Raw genomic sequence first — 19,371 nt, 5'->3', positions numbered from 1 at the left:
CCCTCTAATATACTTATTCCTAATCCTGTCCACCCTCGTCACACCCAGTTCAAATCTTAACATCTTTAACTCTGCCACGTCCAGCTCTGACCCCTTCCTTTTTGTCAATGCCACTGTCTCCAACCCATATAACATAGCTGGTCTCACTACCCTCTTGTAGACCTTCCTTTTCACTCTTACTGGTACTCGTCTGTCACAAATCACTCCTGACACTCTTCCCCACCCACTCCATCCTGCCTGTACTCTCTTCTTCACCTCTCTTCCACACTCACTATTACTCTGAACTGTTGATCCCAAGTATTTAAACTAATCCACCTTTGCCACCTCTACTCCCTGCATCCTCACCATTCCTCTATCCTCCCTCTCATCCACACATATATATTCTGTCTTAGTCCTGCTGCCCTTCATTCCTCTTCTCTCTAGAGCATATTTCCACCTCTCCAAGGTCTCCTCCACCTGTTCCCTACTCTCACTGCAGATCACAATGTCATCTGCAAACATCATAGTCCACGAAGACTCCTGTCTGATCTCGTCTGTCAACCTGTCCATCACCATTGCAAATAAGACAGGGATCAGAGCTGATCCTTGATGTAATCCCACCTCCACCTTAAACGCATCTGTCACTCCCACCGCAGACCTCACCGCTGTCACACTACCCTCGCACATATTCTGTACCACTCTTACATACTTCTCTGACATTCCCGACTTCCTCATACAATACCACAACTCCTCTCTAGGTACCCTGTCATATGCTTTCTCTAAGTCAACAAAGACACAATGCAACTCCTTCTGACCTTCTCTGTACTTCTTTATCAACACTCTCAGAGCAAACATTGCATCTGTAGTGCTCGTTCCTGGAATTAAACCATACTGCTGATCACTAATCATCACCTCCCTTCTTAACCTAGCTTCCACTACTCTTTCCCATAACTTTATGCTGTGACTCATCAGTTTAATCCCTCTGTAGTTACTACAGCTCTGCACATCACCCTTATTCTTAAAAATTGGTACCAGAACACTTTTTCTCCATTCCTTAGGCATCCTCTCACTTTCCAAGACTTCTTTAACCAATCTAGTTAAAAACTCCACTGACATTTCACCTAAACACCTCCATGCTTCCACAGGTATGTCATCTGGACCAACAGTCTGTGATGTAAAATACTTGCAACTAAGACTATGTCAGTATAGTTTGTTTTCATTTATATAATTGCCGATCATAAGCAATTATTTAATAAAGATGCTTCTTGTTAAAAAATAGTTATTGAATGTGTATTTCAAAGTTTTCAATTAAATATACATGCTCATGTGAAATATAAATTCCATCAAGTCCAGCCCAGTTGTTGTACCTACTCATGCAATCCAGAAGCCTTTCCACCCTATGAATTATAAATCTCTCTACCTTATCAGGATGTACATTTGTTTCTCAGATGATAATGAAAAGAATCTTGGTTATTTTCCTGTGTCTGCTCCCCAGTATTCATACCACCTTGGAAATACCCTAATATTTCACTAATCCGCCAGGAAGAGTTACCCACACTGCAGAACTCCAGAGAAGTTTGGATAACTCCTACTAAATCAGACAAACCATCCCTAATCATAATGTGTCTTAAACTAGACATATCCCTTGCCTAGCTTATTTCTCGCCAGTGCTTACCACTCTTAACAAATTTCTGTTTTTCACTCCCTTACAGATCAAAGTCTCAAATGATTTTGGGCATATTAAACTTTATTTAGCTTCCCTTTATATTCCCTTTAAAAAATTTTCTCTAGGGCAGCCTTAAATCTTGGTTATTTAAACCCAACTTTATTCTTCTAGGTGACACTAATGTAAACTTTCTACCTGAACTAGAGGTTTGTATTATTTACCCTGGGATTCAATAACATCTACACTACGTGTATACCATTCTGAGTGAACAGACAACATAAACATAATGCACACCTTCTTCCACCTAATTTTTATTTTCCTACTAATATTCTTGCAGCTTTATATATATTGACAAGGATTCATTAAAGTTACCATAAAGTGTAGACTACATGTACACTTACTGTAATCTTTCTGAGTGACTAGAAAGCACAAAAAATGTGATAAGAATATTCCTGAATACATTTTGTGTATACTTAGTGTACGCTTTACTGAATCTGGCCCTAAGTCTTTATCTAAGTCTTTATCTAATCTGGATTCAACTCAAATCACTCATCCTTTTGCTTGCCACAGCCCTAGAAAGGGAACAATTTCCTTAAAGAATAGGTTTTGACTCACTGCCCCCCCCCCCCCCGCAAACGTTACTGTATCTTTGCTCTTCCAAAAACCTTAAATGAATACTACTAACTTTTAGTTTTCATTGTATCTTTAAAGCTATCAAGTTTGCTCTTCAGTTCTAATTACCATGGCTTCCTCTTCTCCATTACATATCTAATACAGTCATTGTTAAATCTGATTTTTCTTCATAAATTCTGTAAATCAGACCATGTCCATGCTGCTTGCAACACCAATTCATTTTCTGTGAAAAATAATAATCGTACAATTACAGTTCTTGGTCTGGTTTACACTATAAGGTTAGAAATAAGGGATTACTGTGCCTTTTCAATATGAAGATATTTATACTGACCTAGCTCTAAGGTCCATGCATTAAGAAATCCTACCAAGCCCTTTTCTTTGATCACCTTTTGCTATCTATGTATTGCAAACTACTTCTAAGCCCATGACTCTTGTCTGTTATCTATTAACTGACTTAGTTGTTACATGCTGCCAAAAAAATTAGTTTGTGGCCTGATTTTTAAGATGAGCAACTGTAAATCAAACCCACAGTCTCCAACAGTTTAAAGTTTCCATGATTTTCTCCAAAACATTTTTCATTTCAAATAACTGCTCCTGCATTGCTTGGTGAAAGTTTGCCACTGATGGGGCTAAGGCTATGATGCCTTCCTCAGTTGCTGCAACATCGTTTTTATCCTTCTGCCTGGAATATTTAAGCAGCAAACTCTTTGGTGTCAGCTTTGTTACAGCTGTTATGTGGCTAAGATATTACTGTAAGTGTTAAGATCAATATTGCATCAAATGAGGTTTTGCTTTAGTTCCAAAGTTTTGAGGGGACATCTGTGGAGTATTTAAAAGTGATCTTGATGGACAGTGTGTAAAAAAAATCATTTAATTTAATTTAATTACTTAAATTGCTTTAAATTGTTACTGAGAATAGATGTCAAATCTGCAAATTCAGACTGTAAGCAGCAGAACCAAAAGCCTGGTAATAGTAAATTTGCTTATAAAGCAATACAATTAATACTGTCTAGTATAAAATCTTTACAAGGTCCCTACTTCACAGGGCCCACAATTTGCATATTGTTCTTGGAATTCAGTATCTGTATTTTTAAAATAAATATTAACATAACAAGATGCAGACTAAGTAATTACTGGTGTTTAAAACATGCCATTTCACTTACCTGTGTATTAATACACTGGTACTATACATAGTTTAGCAAGATCTACATGTGCTGTGAAAAATCATTGTATACTGAGCTTTCCTTACAGAACTCTTACAATATACATCCTGAATGAAATGCCTTTAAAGCTCATCAAGGCAATAATGCTCTATTTACAAAAAGATGCCTTATTTTAAAAGTCATCATCTTCATTTGGCATAGGTGTGTGCCGCTTAATGTCCTTCCATACAACATCCAACCGCATTTACATCCATACTGTAGAAGTGGACATAAATGCGATCGACCATTCTGCAGACAGATGTTAAGTGAGGCACAATACAAACTCTACAGTGTTTGCTTAACATCCACACCACTTAATGTTCAACGGGATAGAACTTATCCCAGATGTTAAGTACTGCATACATGTCTATAACAAGTGATGCATGTTGAAATGCATTGTGATGGCAATGTCAGCAGGAGAGCCTGGTAAATCATAACACAAGAAGGGAAGTAGTTAGGTCTATCAGGCACATATGGATCAGCCAAATTTTGGGAATTTAGCCAAGTGATACTGGATGTTAAGATGTAGTGAGAGGTACTGCGTGGCTGGCCCCTTTGGTAGGAAAGGTAATTAAACACAGGGAGAGGCAACTACCGACATAAACTAGGTCACAGACAAAATGGCAAAGGTCATGGAGACAAGAAAGCTAGGGAAGCTGGCAGAGTTAAGGGTGTGAGGTGTAGTTCCTGTGGTATAGGGTTTGACTCCCTCAACCCTTACTTGTCTACTGTGTGACCTTGAGCAAGTCACTTAACCAAACATTGCTCCTGGATCGACCCTAAAAAGGGATTGTATGTCCAGTGGGTCTACCTGGTTAACAAATGGGATATTTATTTACTTGCTATATGGCACTCTGGAGGATCTACAGAGAGAGAGAGAGAGACAAGGAGATAGACAGAGACAGGGAGGTGCACCAGCAATTAGGGAACCTATATCCCGAGTGTTTGGAGACTTGGAAGCCACATGTCCTTTTGGAGTGACAAACCAGAAAGGAGGGTTCCATTTGTTTGCTGAGGTATTGCTGGGAAGTGTTTTACCTGATGTCTTTAATTGCACTAACCTTTGGTGGCCAGAGGATGTCTACAGTTTTGTACAAGGCAGTGGTAAGAGACTTTTCTTTCTTGTTTTAGTGTTGTTTGTGCCCAAAAGACTCTTACCTTAAATTTGCTACAATTTTATCTTGCATTATAACATCACTGGCTAATTCCATTTAAGTTCAAGGGCACAAAACATGTACTGCTTTCATGCTTGAGCACCACTAAAAGTATATTCTTTAAGTTTTGTACCCTTGTTAATCGTAAAAATAGAGATTTAATTAAAGAGACTTTAGTTAATTTCTTTTAAATCAGATGTTTCTGCTGACTGCTGGCACCCAGCTACCTGTTTTTTTTTGTTGCAACTGACCACTAATACAAGACCTGAGGAAATGAGAGAGAACTCTTAACTACTTTACTTTATAGTAACCACTTGCTATTGTAAGACCTGAGTGGAAAAAAAAACTGCTGCTTGTGTGATTTTGTTGCAATCCACTGTTAGTGCATGACCTGAAAGAGATAGAATTGTTACTGTTACTTATGTTCATTTGTATATAGGTTCATACGTGTATATTAAGCTATCATCACTAGGGCCCTTATAAGCCTAGCCATGCAACCCAAATATGACCCACAAATTTGATTTATATAGGGGTGATTTACTGACTGCCTCTGTCCGGGAGAGACAGAGGTGCTAGACCAGGGGTGAGTTTCCGATTACACATCCATTGTTCCAATTTGTACTTAAATAGGGATAGGGAAGAACTCTGCTTCACATGGACGGGGATTTTATTCCAGAGAATTCTCTGAGAAACATATCTGTCTTTCCAATATGTCTTATTTATGTCTCAAGCAAAATTTAAGCTGGTAGTTCTGATAGTCATTGTTTTACAGATGTGGAAAAGACTCATCAAAACAGTGTCCAGGGATGTCTTGTATGCCATGCCAGGCAATGATCACTTCTCAGACATCTGTATGATACTGAGTAAAGAGACAGGGTTTTGAGGCAATCAGCGGATGGCACTGTGTTTTCTCCCTGTGTTCTTCTTGTAAGGAGCCTTTGTGGAAGTCCCAGTTGCTGTATATGTCTGGTCAAGAACATACCAAAGGGGGCATTATACTCTATGATGGATCTGATGAAGACCACGTACACTGGTACAATGACCTCCCTGGACCTAGATGCCATGCCCTTGCTTATAAGTTCAGCAACATAGAAGGATTTTCTTACTACTTTGGATCATGTTGGTTGAAGGCTAGGTTACTATCTACATGAGTTCCCAGATCCCTGACTACTGAATCAAATTTTAAGGGTGTTTTATTGATGATGTAGTTATCTGGGGTGTCCGACTTCCCAAAAGATATTATAAGGCGTTTCTTGGTATTGTGCTTTCAGCCATGGCTTTGGCACCAAGCATTTGTCTGTGTTAGACCTTCCTGAAGGGTGATGTCATCTTGTGGGGGGAATTCAATGACTGCTCCCAGTTTGCAAACATCTGTGAACTTGGTTAGCCAGAGGCCTTTGACATTGACTTTAACATTTGAGAAGTAGACGGCAAAGAGGAGTGGGCCTAGCATAGAGCCCTGGGGAATTCCGCTGCTGACCATCCTCTTTGTGGAGGTGGCCTCACCAATTTTAACTTCCTGGGTCCAATTAGCAAGCCTACTAGCTATCCAGCATGTTATAAAGGGATTTATACTTTGTTCTGTAAGTTTGCTGACAATGCCTGAGTGGGATATTGTATCAAATGCATTACCCAAATCTAAGTAGGCAGTATGCAGTGTTTTCCTCTCAGCTATTGCCTTAGTGACCTTTTCAAAGAAGTCCACCAGATTCAGTAAGTATAACATTCCTTTGACAAAGCCAAACTGTGATGGATCTAGTGTCTGCAGGTCTCCTATATCCTTGTTGACAATTTCCATGATAATTCTTTCCATGGTTTTGCAAATAAGACTGGTCATACTAATGGGTCTGTAGTTTCCAGGATATGTTGAACATCCTCCCTTATGAAGGGGAAGACCACTGTAGTACTCCAATCACATGTCCCAAAGCTTGTTTTAAGACGATAGTTAAATAATGACTCCAGGGATCCTCATAAGTTATATTTTAGATTGTTCAGGAAGCATCCTGGGATTTAATTAAGGCCCATTGAGGCTTTGTAATTGGCTTTAGCAAGCGCAGTTAGTACATGCTCCTTAATTATAGTTGGAGAGGTTATGTTTATGGTATTTTTGGGTGGATGGTTGGAGTAGGGGTGGAGGGTAAATTGCAAACTGAATTTGTCTGCTGACAGGTTTGTTATATCTCCCGGCTCAGTGAATGTGGCACAATTAACCACCAATTCAGCACATTGCTGTGTGTTGCCTTTGAAGTTTCTGACTTAGCTGAAGAAGGTGTTATGGTTATCTTTCACCTGGGAAGCAAACTTAACCTCAGAGTTGACTTTGCTTGTCCTAATTAACCCCCTCAATTGTTTACTTTGATGAGAGATTTTTTTCCCTTTATGGGAATCACCCTTCTGGATTTTTGCCATAATGTTTTCCTTTTGTTGTATATCCTATTTAATTTGGGGTGCCACCACAGTGGTTTGTTTCTGGGGCTAGTCTTGGGCTTACTTCTGATAAGTACAGCAGTCTCTACGCAGCCACTGGCATGGTTGTAAGGAGTTTCTGGGAGCAATTCAGCATAGGCTGCTACATTCTCAGGGTTTGGAAGGGCAATGAATTTTGACAAACCATCACATAATTTGCCTTGGAATAACTAATAACTGTTATTGGATTTAATGGGATTACAGAGTTGATTTTGATTTAAAAGGAGACAGCTTTATGGTTGGGCCTTAAAAGGGAGGACAAGACATTGGGGGGGGGGGGCTGCAACATCCTCCCATATTTATGAGCACGAGGTCTCTATGTTGGAGCCTCTAGTGGATGTATTCACTATTTGTTAAGGGTGGTTTTATTTACGAAGTCCGGGAATCTCTATATCAGTTGACTTGAGGCTATGTAGGATTCCCAGTATTTACAGGGGCAATTAAAGTCTCCCATGAGTAGGGTGTTAGGTTAGATAGCTTCTTCGGGCATGGAGGGTGACCTAGAGCTGGCTAGGATATGATACAGGACTTTGTCTATGGCGATCTACACATGGAGGGACTCCATCATGTCATGGTGCTTGACCACACTAGAGGTCTGGTTGTTAGTGATGCATACTGAGACAATTCAACTTTTAGCCCTTGTCTATGCAGCTACTGCTGTAAATGTGTGGAAGGCACTGAAACCTAGCACTGCAGGAGTACTTTCTGATGCTTTAAACCATGTCTCGGTAACTGCACACGTCTATATTCTCAAGTGTAAGGAAGAGCTTGGAGGGCTTTACTTTGTTACAGTCCATAGCTACTGTGAAATGTGAGAAGGAGAGAGACAGAACTGCTAACTGCTGTACCCACTTGCCAGTGTGAAGTCTAATATAGAGAGATAACACTGTTATCTGTCACCAGTGCTTTTATTACTTGCTAACTTTTTTGCCAGGTGATGGCTTTGTGTTCCTTGCTTAGAATGAGTTTCTGGATACAATGATCTAGAGTCAAATTTATTTTCCATTACTCAGCCATTACACCAGTACAGAGGTACTACTGCTTCACATATCCTTTGCTTTGCTTAGCCATTACAGTACATCTGAAGTACAGTTGCTGCAAAACTAATTCAAGGAAGCCTGAAAGGAGTTCCATGGGAATGTTGCGGTCTGCATTTTGTTTGAAATGCTCTTCAGGCTACAATATACTAGGTAAGGTAATACCATTTTTGCTTTACTTAACCAGTACACCAAAAAAGACACACTTATGTTGCCCATGTAATTTTGGGAGGTTTAATTAGTTTATTCATTGAAAAATAAAAGAAACATCTTCCACACCAAATATTTTCATAAATTTCTTTGAAAGTCTACCTTCCTTTGTTATACTTTCTCTTCTGCCCCACAGACACATCTTCCCTGCTGCAAATCAAATTCTAGTCCCCACCTATAAGTGATATTCCTTGCTGAAAGCTGATTATTTCTACCAGAATTTTCTTAAGATCCATTATAACAGTTTTAAGTACAATAGAAATAAATAGATGCTAATGTAATCCCTCTCCCTTGCCAGTAGCCCCTTAGTACTACAAATCTATGATTATCTTCTATCACTATCGGAGCTCCTCTTGCAAATAATATAAGTACTGCTGTTTTTCTTTGTCCCACGTATTCTGCTGAATATCCATCCCCAAAACTTTTCTTTATCAAATTCACATGTTCAGTTCTTTCCAAGTGTGTTTCCTGTAGCATAGTTATTTGTACTCTACATTTTTTAATATAGTTCACTATGTGATGATATGAGGTAGTACCATCTGTGTCAGGGAGAATAGGGCAGTGCATATGTAGCATATGTCAGCATAGCTACCTGGACTTTTGTAAAGAATTTTATGCCATTTGACTATCACACTGATTTGTACAGATGTCTGTGTTAAAAATGTATTTGTAAAAGTTGTTTGTGTTAAAAATGCATCAACAGTGGGTCCTGCTGGACAAAAAAGAGATACACATGTATATCAGGCAGTAATATTATAACTGATTAAATGTATATGTTTTAACAGTGAATTCCGGAAGGGAAGGTGTTATTTGAAAAACAGACTGACAATTAAACGGGTTGGTTTAAGCCATAAAGATTTTACCCTAAAGGTATGACTGCAGTCAGAGACAAAAATGTCTGGGAAAACCAGGACTCAGAATTTTACTGTACTGTCCTTAGGGGTGAACTAATTACTACCCTGTAAGGGTGGAAGTTTTTGAAATTGTTTTATATGCTGCAACAGATCTTAGCAAAGCTCTGGGTGTATATTGTACCAGAGTCAGGGGACCAGATGTGATGTAATTCGATAACCAGCACTGAAATTATTATTTTTTTTATATTAGTGAGAGATATTCTGGAACTTTCACAATAGCACTTTGTTTTTCGGAACCTGACAGAAAAGATCTTTTACAGATATCTCACACAAACTCACACCTCATCTTGCCTTGCTATAGTTAGCTATTCAACACTTATCATTTTGTCTTGCTGTAGTAAGTAACTTAACTAAGGAACAGTAATTATTCAGTCTGTCAAGAAAATATAGTGAGATTAGTTAAGTATTGTTTTTCTGCATCTATGTGAATCTATCCAACTGTTATTTTCTATATCGCCTGTGACTGAAACCCTGGTGTTTACAATAACTAGATATTCAGTATCCTCATGTTTTATATTTTATTATGTATTATTAAATATTTCTATACCTTTCATTGTGGCTGGTCTTTCAGAGAATACTTTTAACATCTTAATAGTACTTATGCTTATTTTAGTGACACTGTAGCTGCTCCTGAAAGCCTTGCTGGACTGGTCAAACTCTAACATTTGTATTAGTATTAATTTTACTCAGTATAATTGGGTACCCTTGTAAGAGCCTTAGAGTAGCTGGCTGGTGGCTGTATAACTACATTATAGTTTGGGCAGAGGGGGCACAGCTGGTAAATCTGTGCCAGCCTTTCCCAGGTATATACGTGTGTGTGAAAACCAAATATCCAAGTGTGTGTATGTCAGCTACTTGGAACAGGGACACAGAGCTCCAAAGTGGTCAATGTGGAGTCTTGTTTGGGGCCTGGAGAGAGACAGAGAGTCCAGCCCCAGGTCTGGTGTGGGCTTCCTGTGTGCTGTTAAGGGAAATTGTGCTTGGTAAAGAGAGCTGCATCTGAAATACTGTGTGTAGCTAATTTTGTTTATAGTGACTGTCCCTCACCGGTGTCAGTGTTGAAGATTCAGGCTCCTTGATTACGGGCCTAGAGGAGGGACCATCACATACTACTGTTTCTTTTTTCTACTTATCTGTGAGACTATTGAAATGTAAAGACATTACAGAAAACATCATGGTATTAAAAAGTTATTCCCACCTTTTATGTATAACAGCTTTTTTGTTAAATGTCCAGTTCCAGCTTTTGTGTTACATACATACATACACTGTTTGGCAGGTTGAGCTTTTATACAGTTGTTTCTTGTCTTATCCATTTGAGCCTATATCACATCTTACAAAACTTGTTGTTTTACTGAAAGCCCTCAAAGAACAAAAAAAACAAACACACTCCAATACCCCCTTAAAACCTATTAACTTAATTCTAACACACAAAACTATGTACATCTTCAAATACTGAAGTTTTACCCTCCTAATAAGAACAAATGTCCCAAACTGACAGCCATACTCACAAACCTGAGTTAACCTAAAAGAAATGTTATCCATGCTAAGATGCATGGTGCAGCCTGTGCTTCTACTAAGTGCTCTCTGGTTTTGTCTTATCTTTATAGCTCTCCTAGCTGGAAAAACACCTGAATGTTTTCAGAGAACACTATCCCTTAGCAAGTTCCTTTCTTTTTCTAACCAGTTTCTCTTTATCAGACTGTATCCAATTTCTCTTTATCTGATTGTAGCCAACATCTCTTTAAAATTATTGCTTTTGTCAAGCCTATTATGAAAAGAAGGACCCTGAGTGTATAGACCTAAGGATATAATTATGATATAAATACAGCTTGTGATGTATCTTGCAAAATCATGAGTTGCATCTTTTACAAGATGTTTGCTTCACCTGTAATACTGCAAAAATATAAAACTGCTGCCTTGTAGAACATTTACAGATACAGAGGGATGGCCATGACAATAAAGACACAGAATGTCCTTACCAGTTGCTGTGTTACACTGTGTCAGCATAATGAAGGATTTGCAGTTCATGAAATTCAGGGAATAAGAGTCCTTCAATATACATATGTGCATACTAAAGAGATATACATATTATTTTCTGATATGGCTGTGAGGAAGATGCCACGGAAGCATAACTTGTAGGGGCATAATAGGTCAATATGTTGAAAAGACACATCCTTCACTGGTTACATTTTTGACTCTGAGAAGTAAAGCTGTGATTGGATGGGACTCTGAAAGTGCATCATTTTATATTGTATCAGACGTGTTGTATGACTACAGGCCTTGGAGAGATTATATACTGATGCACTGATTTAATTTTTCTTTTGTGTGTCCTTGAGATGTCATGGCCACTGCTTTGGTGTTGCACACAAAGTGTTTTGCCACAAAAACCTCTGCTATAGCACATCCAGCAATGTTATGAAACTGGCACCAAGGATTGCCATGCCTAAAATATAGTTCCATAGCTGCAGGTACCACAATGTAGTGTGGTGAACAGCAGTATAACCTTTCAATGTCCAAAACTAATTGTGTTCATTTTTATTTATAAGTTGAAATTCAAATAATTTCTAATGTTACATTATAATGGTATTCTTTGATTGTGTGCCATCCTACCCTTTCTGGCTCATATTCATGAATACTACCCAAAATCAACAAAAACTATGTCATCAGCTTTGCAGTGAGTCAAATTAAACTGATATGATAACCACCACAGAAGTCTGCATGCTACAATATTTTTAAGTACATTTTGATTCCATTCACAAAGTGTTGTTTGATATCCTTTAAAAGCAATACCTAATCAGTGGGAGTTGGCCACCAGTGTTAATTCTTTTAAAATATATATTTAGGTGTTTAAAACATACAGATCATATGTTACTGCTATACATTTCTGAGTAAAGATTTTTGTTTATTGCTAAACTCTGTTATGACTAATGGTCTGCTTTTTATTTTATGAGCTAAGTTAAAATTTTGCAAAATACATACCCATACAATTCTTCATCATCATAAACCCACTTTCATAACCTTCTGTGCAGTCACATTCAAAGTCTCCAGGAGTATTAACGCATGTTCCATGTCCACAAATATCAGGCGATATCCGACATTCATCAATATCTAAAAGAAAAAAAAGAAATAACATTTAGAAACACAAAGGTAACTCTTCTGAAAATGTAGAAAAACAGAAAGCGAAAGAAACAGTGCTAATAACTACATGGCAAATGAAGTTCACGAGCTAATAATGAGCTTCATCCTGTGTTCAGAGACTGAGGTCCTCAGTCTCAGTGTGGCTACTGTATTACTCTGTGCAAGTCACTTAACCAAATACTACTGATCACCCAATCAGAAGCACTTATCACTATGAAAAATAAAAAAAAATAAAACATGCACTACTGTATACAGCAAGTCATATTACAAATTCAGATAGAGAACACGAGGCGGAAATCATTTACCTGCATCATATTCATGGCATTTCACTGCATTCCATAACTTTGTAACCACACAGTCAACAACCCAAGTAATAGACTTAAAAAAAATAGCAAAAGTAAGCACTTTTATAAAGGACCAAACCACAACAGTAAAAAATATACTACACTTAAGTTACTGTGTACATGCAATACATCCTTAAGAATAGGTGCATTTATCTTTAAGATAAATGTTTTACAATTGAATAATTGCCTCACTATGCTGATTAATTAATTAATCTGACTGTATAAATGATATATATTGAAGGCTCTACTATATGGTTTTATTGGTTTGACAAAGCTAAATGCGAAAGCGCTTACCGAGGACCTAATAAAGCTGTGTGTTTTATAATTGGATGGCTTCTTTGTGTATAGTGGAACAGTGGAACATGAAGATTTACTATGGTACTCCTGTCTGAATAGACTTTACGCTTATGATAAGCTTGGTTTTGTGCTGAACAGCAATTTTCTTGCTTAGACTTTTCAACAGGGTCTGAACAGACTTTGTTATTTAATACACTGCACCTTGGGTACTGTGCTTATTGACGAGGACTTCTTACGTGGAGCCAACACCAGAGGCATTTTATTTTACATTATCATTTTTACGTTATACTGGCCGTTTTGCTGGTGTTTTTTGGTGTCTTGACTGCAGCAACTTTGTTACTTTATATTTTCTGTTTAATAAACAATTGGTCAGTCGTCATGACAGCCTTTTTAATAAATACATCTTACAATGTAAAAGTAAATAAACAACAACCACCTACAGCCAGAAAACAAAAATAAACTCAATACATGTGAAGCTAAGCCACAACGAAAGGAGCCAGAGACTAAGATATATTAGTGCTTTCATTTAATTTAATAAACAATGAACTTCTTCTGAAAACAAATACCTTAAATAAAACCACCCATTCTTATACAAAAAAACAAGTGTGCCACATGGCAGTGCTAACCATTGAAATAAATAAATAAAGAATTACACTTCAATCCTATTAAAGAAATACCTACTAATAAACCATAATAAAATACTAAAAGCATATATGCATATATGTGTGTGTGTGTGTATATATATATATATATATATATATATATACACACACACACACACACACACACACACACACACACACACACACACACACACACACACACACACACACACACACACACACACACACACACACACACAGAAAAATAAAGAAGCATATAATACTGATATGAAACTTGTATACCTTATATGTAATCTGTCCACTTATGAATAAAACACTTTTGCACAGGGAAGATATTATAAACTCTGCATCTGTAAAAAACACTTAATATTGATGGTCTCATTAAGACCTGGGAACTGATCAGTGCACAGGAAAATCTACCACTTACTTTCCCTACATTCCAACAATGTCTTGAAATGTCAAAAAAAATATTTAGAGTCACTGTATCAAGTACAAAAACACAAAAACTTTTTAATATTATCACAAACTATAGCATGTTGTGCCAATTTTTTTGTCACATCCTTGTATTTTATAGCCAGAACATGTTCATATAGTTTTCTACCCAAAATCCTAATGGTCTTACCTATATAAATATATCCCTCTTTATGTTCTACATTACAAGTGTTTGGTGGGTTGTATGAGAATCAGTTTAGGAACATGTGTCATAGTACCACTATTTTTTTTCAGTCTTTCAGTGTGTGAAAGGAAAGCTTTACATAGTTTGCCCACTACCAAACATTTACATATTATGAAGGCCGAGAAAGGTGGGACTATTAGCATTATGAAGTCAAATGATTATAAGTGTGCCATCTTAGGACTTTTGAGTGATGTGAAAAGTTATAGGTGTGTCACATCGTAGTATATATCAAAAGTTATTTTTCAAAGGTGGACCTTCTTTTGTTTGATTTGTTTTGTCAAGGTAGTATAAGTCATTCTAGTTATGGACATTTGCAAGTTGAACATCCAGAGTTGGCCATTCTGTTTGGTATACCTTAGGTACACAAAAACAGAACAAATCCGCCTTTTAGGTAAATTGTGTCAACAGCATTTTCTAAGACAGAACCTACTTCCATCTGGTAGGATGAGATTTTAAATCCTGTTGTCCAAAGTACAAGGTTTTATTTACATGGCTCTTGGCATTTGCTAGAGTTGTTTGGCAGTCTCAACACCATTGGCACAACTTTTGTATTTGCATCTCTTGATGTAATGTCTTTATTCACCTGTACTGATCAAGATGTTGAGCTGGATTTTTAAGAGAATATTTGAGTAGTCATACTACATTTAGTAATGACAAAATTAACACTGTCTGTGTTTTGATGGAAACTGTACTGAATAACAATTTTTTTAGGTTTGATGATCTTTTGTTCCAGCAAATTACCCGCACTGCCATGGGTTCCAGGGTTGCGCAATCTTTTGCAAATTTTGTCATGGCAATGTGGGAAATGAATTAAACACTTAACTCAGCATCCACTGGCTAAAATATTCTATTGTATAAACGATACATTGATGATTTGTTCTTTTTGTGGAAAGGAGATTATGAGACTTTTTCATCTTTTGTCACTGATTTAAACAATGCAACTAACTTCCTAAGGTTCACCATTGGTGGTTTTGGAAAATCGATAGATTTTTTTGGATGTTCATTTTGAGTTTGACTGTGACAAGTTGGTGTTTTCAAGTAGAAAGTCTCCTTTTTGAATCAGTATTTTCACAAGGACAATCTGCATCCTTTGCACATGAAGAGGGGAGTAGTCAAGGGTCAGTTAATACGTTTGAGTCGGTTGACCAGTGACCAGTCCAACTTCATGTTAGAATTGGATAAGCTTGTTAACTTTTTTATCCACAGGGGATATGATTCTCATTGGCTTGAAAGAATTGTTAGTGAAGTTTTGAAACTACAGGAGAATGTCAAAAGTCCCATTTTGATAGTATATGGATGTCCTGATTCTACTTCTAATAGAAGTGTTGACACCTATAGATTGGCCTTCCTCATTCCCATCTCTAATTAAATGTGTTCTACTAGAGACATCATTATGGATAATTGGAAAGTGTTGATGGGGCACATTGATTTGGTTAGAATTTTAGGTGACAAACCTTTGTTTACCTACAAAAAATTGTTAATATCAAAAACATTCTTGAAAAAGATAAGACCAAGTATTTTACTGATGGACAAGTGTCATTAGGGAAGTTTTCATGTGGACACTGTAGGCAATGTAGATTTACAGTCAACTCTGCCTCAGTTGAATTTAAACATCTAAATAAGGTCATTTGGGCTAAAGGCTGTTACAGCTGTGACACCACTTTTGTGGTTCATGTTACACTGTGCAATTCCTGCAATGGTTTTTATATAGGTAAGACCATTAAGACCTTGGGTAGAAGAGTATATGAACATGTTCTGGCGATAAAAAAACAAGGATGTGACAAATGCTTTGGCACAACATGCTACAGTTTGTGATCATTTTAAAAAGTTTTCAATTGTTGTACTTGATACAGTGACTCCATATCTTTTTAGTGGATTTTTCAAGACACTGTTGGAATGTAGTGAAAGTAAATGACAGATTTTCCTGTGCGCTGATTAGTTAGTTCCCAGGTCTTAATGAGACCATCAATATTAAGTGTTTTACAGATGCAGAGATTATATATTCCCTGTGCAAAACTGTTTTATTTATAAGTGGACAGATTACACATAAGGTATACAAGTTTCAGATCAGTATTATATGCTTCTTGATTTTTTTGTATGTATATATATATATATATATATATATATATATATATATATATATATATATGCATATATGCTTTTAATATTTTATTATGTTTTATTTGTAGGTATTTCTTTAATAGGATTGAAGTATATTTATTTATTTACTTATTTATTTATGTATTTCATTGGTTAATACTGTCATGTGGCACACTTTGATTTAAGGTATTTATTTTCTGAAAAAGTTATTTACTAAATCGAATGAAAGTGCCACTATACCTTAGTGTCGGGCTCCTTCCTTTGTGGCTTAGCTTCACATCTTACATAGTGTTATAGTGGTAAATGAAACTGAGGGCCATGCATATGAATATAAAAAAGAATCAATCCACAATACAAAAATAGTACCATAGCTATGAACAACAGCAAGTCATACCATCTTTGTATTTTTTTAAAAAAGAAACATCTTTATTAAATTATCATGTATGACACTGACAATCATTCATTTATATAAATGAAAACAAACCATATTGGCATACTTCTAGTTGCAAACATTATACATTACTTATAATCTATCCAGTTATTTTCAGTGAAACATTACATAGCTCATTCAAATCCTGCCTTCTTTTAAAACACATTCCTCGTCTGCATGTATTGTTCCCACAATCCCCATTTTTTCTATCCAATTTCCTCCTACCCTTTTCTAAAGATCCCAGCTCTAGTTGTTTTATCTCTGCTACTATAATCACTATTTCTAGTAAAGTTGGTTTAAACTTTGATTTCCGTTTTCTAGTAATTTCTTTTTTGGCAGCCACCATGACTAGACATAGCAAGGCCTTACTGTGGCTAGGCAATTTTGATTCTGTATCACAGCTCAAAAAATCATTTCCTTAGTTACACCAATTTTCTCACCCTGTATCTCTGACAAAGTAGCCTCCAGAGAATCTTTAAGGTCTGCCAACTCCCACAAAATATGTTCCCAATTACCTCTTTCTTCCCCATCACACCTGCCACATTTGCTGTCTACCTGAGAAAAAAAAATTTTTGGAGTCTGACTATGGTATACAAGTACCTATGTAAACACTTCCAAGCAAAGATCCTGAATATTCTACACTTAGCTGCATATTTGGGACGCATACATATATCCCCCATTTTTTTTCTTTGTGAATTGCTTATCCAATCTTTCTTCCCAATCCATCATTTTTGTATCACATCAGTAAATGTAACACTGTAATATTTTATTCTTGATAAATCACTAAATCACAAATTTCTTGCTTAAACAATGAATCTAGTGCACCAACCAATGTCTGTCATCCTGCAAGGTAATTTGTCATAAAACAGGAAGTCACAGATTCAGACATTTGAGCTGTTTCTTTCTGCAACTGGAATCTATTTTTATTTAGGTATTTTTATTTAGTTACTTGTTAATCAAGAAGCTGGAAAGGTCAACTCATTTTCTTCCACAATCCAGGCCACAAAGTACGGAGACTTTGCACATATTACTAACAATTCACAAACCACTTGCAAGTATGATCAACTATTGAAAAAAAAAAGGATTAACAAAGAAGGATAAATTCATATAGACACTTAAGTTTGGGATAGCTTATAACATCATTTTTTCTTAAATCCAAATAAAAGCAAAATGCATAATTCAGTTTGTGTAAAACCAACATGCATCATATGGAGAGAACCCCTTAACAGTGAGTAGGTTATTTAACAGAAATTGCAGAGTAACTAAAGAATGTGAAACATTTTTACATTTCATAGGAGAGGAAGACATTAGGAAATTGAGTCCTTTTAGCCTTAAGGAAGAGGAGAAGGACAAAATAAATGCTACCAAAGAAAGAAAATTAAAGAATGCTGCAAAGTGAAGAAAAACTTTTTTTTTAAAACTTTTTTAAACACCTTTATAAAATTTCCATTAAAGACATAGGCAAACACACATCAACATAAAAGAAAAAAAAACATTTTAACAATCTTCCATTTAAATACATCACATATATCTTCTTTGCTACTATCATCAGTCCAACATTACAAAAATAGCTGAACTCCTGTCTTCTCTTAAACCTCACTCCTCCTTCTCCTGAACATTATTATCCATGTATTGTTCCCACAATTTGCATTTACTTCTAATTTGCTCCTTCCATTTTTGAAAGATCCCTCTTCTAGTTATTTTATCTCTTTTATAACATTAAATATCTCAAATACAGTTGGTGTAGACTTTGATTTCCATTTTTAGTAATTGCTTTTTTTTGGCAGCCAACAGAATTAAACTTAATAAGGCCTTACTATGTCTAGGCAACTCAGATCCTGTATCCCAGCTCAAAAGAATCATTCCCTTACTTACAGCCTACTGTTCACGCCATATTTCTGATTCAGTACTCTGTATGGAATTCTTAACATCTGTCAACTCATTATACTCCCCAAAACATATGTTCCCAGTTACTTCATTCTTTTTCATCACAAATCCAACATTTGAAATCTACCTGAGAAAAATTCTCAGAAGTCTGCTTTGGGTATAAAAATATCTATGTAAACACTTTCAAGCAAAGATCCCAAACCTTCTGGATTTTCTTCTAAATTGCTTTTCCAGTCTGCCCAATCTTTTCTAACCTCCTCTGATTTATTCCTATAGTTAACATGCAAAATTGAATATACCCTGTTAATTATTCCTTACTAACAGTTGCTTCTGTTCTAGATTCAGCTAAAACCTCTACCAGATCAAGTCGTTCACTTATAAAGTACCCTATCACTTTCTCTGTACCAGTGCTCTGAGATCAGCCCTGGTAGGGAAGGCAGTCTCTAGCCTGCAAACTAAATGTCTTCTTGGCCTCATCCCACTCTATTACATTTCCTGCTTGAGTTATTTGCTCCCAATATCTTGATTTCTTTGCCAGGTTCTCCAGTAAATTCAGGCTCTCTCTTGTCTACTTCATGTACCCCTACTTGCAGTTATCCCTACTGGCAAAATCTC

At 36.6% G+C, this 19,371-nt stretch overlaps 1 protein-coding gene across 3 annotated transcripts in view; it reads right to left on the bottom strand.

The window, feature by feature from the left end:
* The window catches only part of FBN1 (fibrillin 1), a 4,097,759-nt gene that overhangs the window by 1,845,149 nt on the left and 2,233,239 nt on the right, over positions 1–19,371 (bottom strand). For all 3 annotated transcript variants that reach the window (XM_044077620.1, XM_044077621.1, XM_044077622.1), the window contains exon 27: positions 12,241–12,369. In XM_044077620.1, the coding sequence (XP_043933555.1) occupies positions 12,241–12,369 (129 nt within the window). The remainder of the gene's footprint in view (positions 1–12,240; positions 12,370–19,371) is intronic.

This window comes from Protopterus annectens, chromosome 7.part0 (assembly GCF_019279795.1).
Source record: "Protopterus annectens isolate FY-2018-M chromosome 7.part0, PAN1.0, whole genome shotgun sequence".
Lineage (NCBI taxonomy): Eukaryota > Metazoa > Chordata > Ceratodontiformes > Protopteridae > Protopterus > Protopterus annectens.
This window is presented reverse-complemented; position numbering and strand designations above follow the sequence as displayed.